Raw genomic sequence first — 9,864 nt, 5'->3', positions numbered from 1 at the left:
AAGTTTGTGACCGGCGGCTACTATTCAGCGGCTACTAATTACTGGCGGATACTTGTGTTATTCGCTTCAAAAAAAACAATTTGTTCATAATTAACATGATTGTGAATTTTTATCCTTCGTGATTTTTTATTGTTACATATGCACCGATATTTTTAGATTTTTATTTAATTTTACAAGGGGAAATATGAGAGATAGTGAAATATTTACAGTACAAGAAGTACACATGGATGGGAAATATGAGAGATAGTGAATCTGCCAAAATTTGGATTATAGTGGGGGTAATAACACTCACTTTATGCATGATTTGATTGCATATAAAATAATAGACTTGCACATAAAATAATAAGAAATTATATACCAATTATTTGGAAATTCATATATTCGGCAATGAAATAATATTCTATAGCCAAAAACTACAGTATCCGCCATAAAATTATTTTCTTTATCAGTAGCCGCTAACAAAAAAGGTAGGGCGGCTACTGGGTCCTTTGTACGATTTTCTGGCGGATACTGGGTCTTTGAGGCAGAAAATATTATTTTGTCTCAAAATATGTATAAGTTTTAATTTTTCAGCTTGTTATGAATGTTTAAATATAACATACGCATTCCTCTTTTGTATTTGTTGTTTTTTTTTTTGTTAATTTTTTAGTAAAATATTAAAAGTACATACTGAGAAGGTGACTCTGCAAAAATTTTGGTTGTAGTGGGGCATTAATGCTAATTTTATGCATGTGTGAGGTGACATGCAATAATAGATTGAAGCCGTATTGAATGAACACTACACTTCACGTGAACTTTTTGTAAGGAATCAAGTTTAGTCCTTATAAGGCTGCATTTGTGAATGACCAAAACACAAATTGAAATACTCACCTTGAATTTCAGAAATTCAGGCATACCCTAAAGATTTGAGTGGTTTTGTGCGAGAGCAGGCAATTTGTGTTGAATTTCAGCCCGAAAAGGTGATTCTCCTGTATTGTTTGTATAAATTATAGTTTGCATGTTTAATCGTATGTTGTTTTTAACGTTGAGAGCATGTTTTACGTTATTTTAATGAATTTCTTTATTATATGAACTTTAAAAGCATGTTAGGGAAATATTAAACCTGTTTATAATATAATTGAATATTTTGAACAAAAAAAATAAAGTATCCGCCAGAATTTCATTATCCGCCGACAATAGTCGCCGACCCCACAAGGTCAGCGGCTACTGGTGACGGATAACGATATTCTGGCGGATACTTCATTTTTCGAGCTTATTGTGATGTTTTAAACTTTTTAAGCGTATTTTAATACTATACTTTATGTGGTTTTATAGATGGAATTCGTGAGATACATATATGTGAGATACAACGGAGTCGTCGATGGTATACACTATGTTGGCGGGACTACGGAGGTCCTTCCCCTCTTAAATGAAACAGTTGCGAGCCTGATATACAGCATCAACAATGTGCTGACAACGCATTCGTTGAGCCCGAACTATCAATTGTATTATTTGGCGACCAATCGATTTGGAAGGGAGACGAAATGCGTAATAAGTGACGACGATGATGTGCAAGGCTTGTTGGAAACTGCAGAATATCCCATGGTGTACGTTGAGCACAACAACGACCCGGTCGAAGAAGCGTACATCCCTACTTTTGATTTTGGCCAGGCTTCGGGATACGGAGATGATGAAGCACAATCTAGTCAGTATGAGACGTCGTATCATACTCGCGAGAGCGCGCCTCCAACACAGTACTTTTCATGGGATGGGCAACCGTTGGACGAATCCGCATGGAATCTGAATGAAATGTGCGGGAGATTCAACCAGGTGCGGACGGATGAAGCCGTACAGCCTGAAGACGAAGCCGAAGAACCTGATGACGATTCTGATGAAGAAGACGAAGAATACGATCCAACGAACGAGTCGGGCACAGATTCTGCCGCCTCTGAGGATTTATTAGACGATGATCTGATAGAGTTCACGGCGACCGAGCGAGCAGGTTGGATCCGACAAAGTAGAACCCATCACGGAAATCCGACGGACTCGACCGGTGATCTATCTAATTGGATAGTTCCGTTGATTCCAGTGGACGCCACGACTTCGCTCGTTGCTCGCGAGAGTGAGCTGTCCAGAGTTGCTGTTTTGGGGAAAAACTCTTTTTACAACAGTAAAGAAGAATTGGTCCTTGCTGTTGGCTTCTGGAATATGAAGCAAGGGGCTGAGGCAAAAGTTGTACGCTCAGATCAGGGACGCCTCTATTACAAGTGCAAGCACTCTGATAAGTGCAAGTTCGATGTGCGTGCATCTTGTCACGGCGGAGGGATGTGGGGAGTGCATAAGTTTAAAGAGCACTCTTGCGAAGGGGAGTTGGGCATTTTGAAACGAATAAAGGCACATTCGAATGTGGTTGCAGCTTATGTGGAAAAAAGAATACGCGATGACGGAGAGGTCATTAAGCCGAAATCTATTATGTCGGAGTTGTTACGTGAATTTGGCGTCAGAATCAAATATGATGTCGCGCTGCGTGCAAGAAATCTCAGCTTAGAGAAGATATACGGTCGAATTGATGATTCGTTCCTTCTTCTGCCCAAATATTTGTATGCCCTAAGTCAAGCGAATCCAGGCACCGTGATGGATTTGGAAGTAGACGAAAACAACCGGTTCAAACATCTGTTTCTTGCTCTTGCGGCTTCCATCACACCTTTCTTCTTTTCGCTTCGGCCAGTGATTGTGGTCGACGGCACACACTTGAAGGGGAAGAACAATGGCATTTTGTTCGTCGCCGTGACAAAAGACGCAAACGAGCAAGTTTTTCCGTTGGCATTTGGTGTCGGGCCGATCGAGAATGATGAGTCATGGAAGTGGTTCCTCTCAAATGTGAGACAAACTTTTGGTCAGCCCGACAACTTACTAGTTGTCTCTGATGCGCATGTCTCCATTGCTAATGCTGTGAAGAGCGAGTTACCAAATGCTACTCACGGTCTTTGCTACTACCACTTGCAGAACAAAATTAAGGGCTACGGGCAAGCTGTTGTTGAGCTTTTCCGCCAGGCTGCATACGCCTACACGGACTCAGAATTTTCACGTGCAATGTCGGCTATGGCTCAATTGAAGCCGGCGGCGTACGGGAAGTTGATGCGCGTAGGCCCTGAGAAGTGGGCACGATCACAAAGTCCGGTGACCCGTTATAGTTTTCTTACATCTAATGCTGCCGAGGCTTTGAATGCCCGTTTGTTGTGGGCCAGACGCCTTCCTATATGCTCCATGCTGGAGGCAATCAGGATGGTTCTGGAGCAGTGGTTCAATGACAGACTTGCGTCTGCGGAAGAGAACGATGACCTTCTTACTCCAGAGGCAAACCAGAAGATAAGTGCGGAGATCTCAAAGAGTCGTCGCTACACTGCGAAGAGGACCTCCGAGAGAAAATACAGGGTTCGTGCTGGTGATCGTCGCTTCATGGTTGACCTTCAAGCGAAGAGCTGTGAATGCAATGAATTCGACCTGGACAACATGCCGTGTTCTCATGCGATCGCAGCCATTACGTATGCTAAATCTATTTTATTATAAAATTGTAGTTATTAGATGCCTACTAAATATAATCTTTCTTTTCGCAGTGAGGCGAAAGAGCCAGTGGAAGATTACGTGGAAGCTTACTACCTGCGGAGTTCACTGGTTCAAACATACTCCGGTCCAGTAAATCACTTCCCTCCCTTAGAGCACTGGGAAATTCCGTTTGAAGTTGCAACTGATATTGTTTTGCCAGACCTTTCTCGGCGACAAGCTGGTCGACCAAGAGAATCTATAATTCCTTCAGCTGGTGAAAGGCCGACTCAAAGGACTACTACAGCGGATGCATCAAGTAGTCTGGGAAAACGAGCACCCAAAACCTGTGGTCTATGTGGCTCGCCTGGCCACACACGTAGAGCATGCAAGGGTACGGGCTGGGAGCAGTAGTTTAATTTCCTTTTATATTAAATTTCGATGGATATTGATGTTTTTTCATTCCACTAATTGATGTTCTGAAGTTGGGAGTATTGGATACTGGGTGTCATTTGCATAATATCGATGAACTAGCAAACACCATGGAATGCTCACTATCCGCCAGTAATTAATGGTTTAGCACTAGTAGCCGCCCAACAAAAAACATCAGCGGCTACTGGCCGCGGATATGTATTTACTGGCGGATACTTTGATAATTAGCGGTTTTTTGATGTTTTAGAAGCTATTGTGCTGCCTGATTTGAAATATTTGAAGCAGAAAACACACGCCTTTAGTAATGACCAACATGGACATGTCTTAACAATTATGAGTTGAAATTATGAATGAGACTTTGGAGAAGTGAACAATGTTTTATATAAAAGTTTAGTTAATAGCATAAAACACCCAAAGTATGCTTTTGTATGCATTAAACTATCAAATAAGACGTTTAGCCCAAGTAGCCGCCAGAAATTAATTACCCGCCGTGATTAGCCGCTGAAATTTTTTCAAGCGGCTACTGATTGCGGATAATTATTTACTGGCGGCTAGTTGCATAAATCATCTTATTTCATAATTTTATCTAGGATGCAAGTGGAAAATCATAGAAACATACTCAAAAAGATACTGCAACCTCTAATCAAAACGTCATTTGCATAATTATCATTTAAATGTACAAATACATAAGCTATTTCGATGCGGGGATGCAAAACTCGTAGATGCTACTGCCTATCTTGCGCCTATAGTCGGCGGCGTGCCCATTGCCCCACGCAAGGCTCGGCGAGTCTGATATCAGACGCTCCACATACATGCACGCAAAAACACCGGAGCTGCATTGATCTCGCTGCTGAAAATGCTCATTCTCGTCGGCATATTGGATTTTCAACCTTCGCCATTGGAGGTTTTCCAACGGGTTGGCGACAATCGTGGTCCTTTCGAACCACTGGGACACTTCAAGCATCTTACCCAACAGGCACTGCAGCGGATATAGGGCGGCGATCACATCGAAGCGCTTCTGCGGCAGGGTCTTGAACAACTGCGAATCGAAGATGTCGCAAACTCCACTCAGCAAATCCACTCGGCATGTAATGTAACGTCCACACACATGTATAGGCAAAATGAGCTGCACACGCAAATGCAATTGGTGAAGAGGAAATAAAAAATGAACTACTCCAACATATTTATACTGTAGATATATATGTGTACCGTTGTGGCATGCATCCAAGAGCCATGAGTCGAAGATACCCCCTGCCCATGCACCATATACATCTTCTTGGAATGCGGTTGCCACGAAGCAAAAACTCCGTCGGAAAATCTAAACCGCCCTTCTGCCTTCGAGGGAAACATATCCCGCCACGCTGACATCAACTCCGTGAATTCATCATCGAAATATTTCTGCAGCAATTAAACATTATATTAAAAGCATATTTGATTATAATTCTGTATCCAATAATAATATTTAATTAAATGCTTACGAATAATTCTGTATCCAATACGATAGTGGTCCTCGCATCAACACCGTCTATCAAGTCATCACCCCTTATCAACCTCGATCTCATCGTCATCGTGTTTTGCATAGTGGTCCAAAAGCTAAACGGGAGAGGGTGTTCGCTCTCTGCCACCGACATCATCCGGTAGTTGCCACGGTTGCCAGCTTTCATCATACGCTCAAACCCGTCAACATACTGTGAGTCGACGGATCTCGGCACGGCGCTGTGCACGTACGGTGATCGAAGTGCAGCCGACGGGTTCCGTTCTCGGCGGCTTCTGCGTGGAACCTCTGGTGCACAAATATTGAGGGGAACAGCAGCTACTGCCTCAGAAACTCCCTATAATTCACTTAAAACAACGCAAGTTAAACAATGTTGACATAATTTAAATTAAATGACTTGTAAATTTAATGCAACGACAACATACCCCACTAAACTGCTTCCAATACTCGTGCATCTCATCTTGAGTCAGGATCGGAGCCGAAGAACGGGCCGGCTCAAAAGGGTATGCTGAACTCGTGCCCGGCTCAGCCCACGAGTAGCGTGGCCCACCATAAGAACTGGACGCCTCGAATGTGGGCATTTGCCTCGTACCCATGTGCGGAGTCTGCACATGCCCAAAACTAGTCGGGCCACCAAACGGATCATGCTGCCACTGCGGGGTGTGCATGGCATCACCAGTAGTCTGTCCCACCTCTCGTGCAGGAGACTCATGTGTAGGGGATCGGTGATGCGATGGGGCCTCTGAGGATGTAGGCTGCGCCGGATCGGAGTCGGGCTCGGGCTGGGGCTCGCATCTCCTGTCAGAGTGAGATCGTGGAGCAGGTCTGGGCACGTGAACATCAGTGCTATGCGAGCATCGGCAACGCATAGCATCCAACTTGTCCTCGAACCAATTCTCAATCTTCCTGAACAGGCTGTCCTCCACGGTCCTCGCTACCCGTTCCTCACTCTTGCGCATCATGTGCTGCATGCGCTGCCAATCCTCCTCGCTCCACTGTGATGGTGCAGGAGCATCCTCGTGCCTAGGCCTCGGGGCTCTGTGACTGTGAGACCTTCGACCAGAATCAACGGGGTGATCGCCCCCAATGCTCTGATCGTGATGGCTGCTGCTCGATGAGGTGTCCACTAGTTGTCCCCTCGGGCGCTTGCCAGTATCCTGTCTCATACTGCGACGCCGAGGTTGATGCTCAGGAGCATCCTCGTTGTGGTCCCCACCAGTGTAGCGCGCCCGAGGCTGCCTATGACCAAAGACTCCCGGCTCTGGTACTCGAACCCCTATCCCAGCATTGACGCCTGCCACCGATAGCTAGTAAGATGTCTTGGCCTCGTACTCATCGGGGATCATCTCCCATATCCCGTTCTCCTAGAAACAAAAAAAATGTAGTCAAACATTAATATTCATAAAATAAAATAATATTAACAAATAAACAACTAAATTATTACCGGAGACTCAAAAAAACTCTGTAACCCATCCAACTTGGTCTTCACGAACGTCCACCTCCGAAATCTAGGGTAAACCCCCTCATTGCATATGGCTATGGCTGGGCCCAATTCGGGAATTTTCTCAAGACCCCAAATGAATAGGGCCCAAGAAGGACCGTAGAAGTGATACTTTTTACAATCCTTTTTGATTGTGCTGTGCTTCAACCTGTAGTTCAAGCTCCTATACGCGCACGATCCCCAAGGAAATCTAGAAAAGGCCGGCAAATCATCCACCAGCTTCCAAGTCCAGGACTGCACGGGTCGTCGCACGTCCACTCCTAATACAAATGCGTGTAGCACCAATAAGTGGGCCACACGGAGGTACAACCCGCCGTCGGGGTCAACCACTGGATTGACGGTGTCGAAATATATATCCGCCAGGTCCCGCACTGACACCGGCTTAGAGCGACAAAATTGTCTAAATGTCTGAGCCTGCCCCAGATCGTGCTCAGCCTCGGGGTCAAAAGGATCATCCCCAAAGGACAATCCTGTCACGAGAGCGAAATCTCTCGGAGTAAACTCCTAATACAAATGCGTGTAGCACCAACAAGTGGGCCACACGGAGGTACAACCCGCCGTCGGGGTCAACCACTGGATTGACGGTGTCGAAATATATATCCGCCAGGTCCCGCACTGACACCGGCTTAGAGCGGCAAAATTGTCTAAATGTCTGAGCCTGCCCCAGATCGTGCTCAGCCTCGGGGTCAAAAGGATCATCCCCAAAGGACAATCCTGTCACGAGAGCGAAATCTCTCGGAGTAAACTCAACCTTCCTCCCGTTGATGTAGAAGGAGATCTCATCATCCTCATTGTCTCTCCTGATCTGAAGATGACGAGAGACAATATGGTGCAATGCAGCATTGCACTTCTGGCCCGGCTGCCAATCCAACATCAGCCCAAAGCACCCCTGCCTGAACGTATTCTCCAGTGCAAAACCGCCAATTTCGGTTAGTCTCTGGACTACTGTCGATAGGTAACTAATATTGTTGTACGTACTGATCTCAACTGTTGGACGATTGATTTGCTCGGGCCTCGAATAACGGACCTATTCAATACAAAAAATAACTCAATTTACAAAACATAATGAATTAACAAACATCAACTAATAATAATGCATAATTAACTATTAAATTACTAGAAACATAAATAAAAAAATATAGAACCACAATAAACAAGTATCCGCCAGTAATTAATTTTTTTAAGAAGTAGCCGCCTGGTGTTTTCAAACCCGGCGGCTACTTCTTAAAAAGATTAATTACTGGCGGATATTAGGTAATTATGGTTCTATATGTTTTTATTAGTATGTTACAAGTTTTTAAATTCTGAATAACCCAAAAACGTTATTATTTTATGCGTAATACAGTAAAATTAACCTAATGATCTAAATAGACGATTAAATATATCTAAATATGCTTCAACTAAATAAAAATTCTAACAACACTGAAACTATACTCAAACTTGTAACAGCACTCAACTACACTATATCTAACATATACGAAACATATAAATAAATCAAACAAATACTATATCTAAATCAAAATTCAATACTATACAAAACATATAAAAATTCGAAACATATAAATTCTAACATAAAAACATATAAATTCTAACATAATGATTCTAACATAAAAATTCACCCATATACAAAACATATAAAAATTCGAAACATACAAAACATATACTTACTTAAAAATATACAAAATTCGAAACATATACAAAACATATAGATTCTTAACATATAAATATATCTAACATATACAAAACAAATAACAAATAAACTTACTTGGCCGAACATATACCAAATAATACTTAAAAATGTAGTATACTTACTTGGTTTGAAGAAGAAGCCATGGCGTGAATGGATTTGAAGAAAGACCGAATGAACTCCTCGTTTGAAAAAATGAAACAGCGGCTGCTTCTCACTCTCACACGAAAAAATTCAGTATCCGCTTGAACAAATGATGGTGCGGCTGCTTCTCAAAAATTCTACCCTAATTTAACAACAAAAATTACCCTAATGGGCCCTACCCAAGATTTCGACCATATCAAATCTTCAATGTGGTCAAAGAAATCCCACAAAAGCCGTGCCCGCTCTATCCCAATACCCGTGAATTACAATTTTCTGCAAAGCCAATAGATTCCCATACTAGAGTTGCCGGTTGAATTGTCCAATCACAATTGAATTAGCTTTAGCTCTTCAAAATTGAAAAAAATACAAAAACCATTAATATGAACTCTAATAAATAAAATTTATATATATTGTGATATAAAAACCAGTTATAAATGACATGGTACTATTATCCGCCAGTAAAAAAGTATCCGCTAGAAGTAGCCGCTTAGGGTTTCTTTCACGCGGCTAATTCTAGAGGATACGAATTACTGGCGGATACGTATGTGGTAGGCTCTATAATATTTTACTATTTCATAATATATGATTATATATTTTTTTTATCCAACATTTTCTATTATTTTATGTGTTAGGCTATATTAATTCATGTTAAATAAAATAAAATAAAAAATTCGAGACTTATTACACCACTATGATCCAAATTTGTCTAAATACAAGCCTATTATGTATTTCTACTTCATAGAATATATTTTAAAAAAAGAATACAAAATTAAGGTAAGTTTGTGTATAATAAAAAAGTAATAGGAGGATGTAAAAAATTGTACTTTAAGTATATTTGGAAACAAAAAAAAATTCTGAACCTAATGTATATATTATCCGCCAGTAAAAAATAGCCTTAAGAAATAGCCGCCAGGATAAAAAACCAGGCGGCTATTGAGAGCGGCTATTGTTTACTGGCGGATAATGTATACATTAGGTTCAGAATTTTTTTTTGTTTCCAAATATACTTAAAGTATAATTTTTTACATCCTCGTATTACTGTTTTATTATACACAAACTTACCTTCATTATTTTCAAACTTAG

The 9,864-nt window shown here is 41.8% G+C and overlaps 1 protein-coding gene across 1 annotated transcript; it reads left to right on the top strand.

Annotated features, from left to right (window-relative positions):
• The first annotated feature begins 2,187 nt into the window (after window positions 1-2,187).
• LOC131002346 (uncharacterized) lies at window positions 2,188-3,936 on the top strand. Its single transcript, XM_057928837.1, has 3 exons — window positions 2,188-2,430; window positions 2,986-3,497; window positions 3,597-3,936. Exons 1-3 carry the CDS (start codon window positions 2,188-2,190, stop codon window positions 3,934-3,936), a joined length of 1,095 nt encoding a protein of 364 aa, XP_057784820.1.
• Window positions 3,937-9,864: the final 5,928 nt, after the last annotated feature.

Source organism: Salvia miltiorrhiza, unplaced genomic scaffold, assembly GCF_028751815.1.
Source record: "Salvia miltiorrhiza cultivar Shanhuang (shh) unplaced genomic scaffold, IMPLAD_Smil_shh fragScaff_scaffold_112_2, whole genome shotgun sequence".
NCBI classification, from domain to species: Eukaryota; Viridiplantae; Streptophyta; class Magnoliopsida; order Lamiales; family Lamiaceae; genus Salvia; species Salvia miltiorrhiza.
Note: the sequence above shows the minus strand (reverse complement) of the source record. Positions and strands in the feature narration are given on the sequence as shown.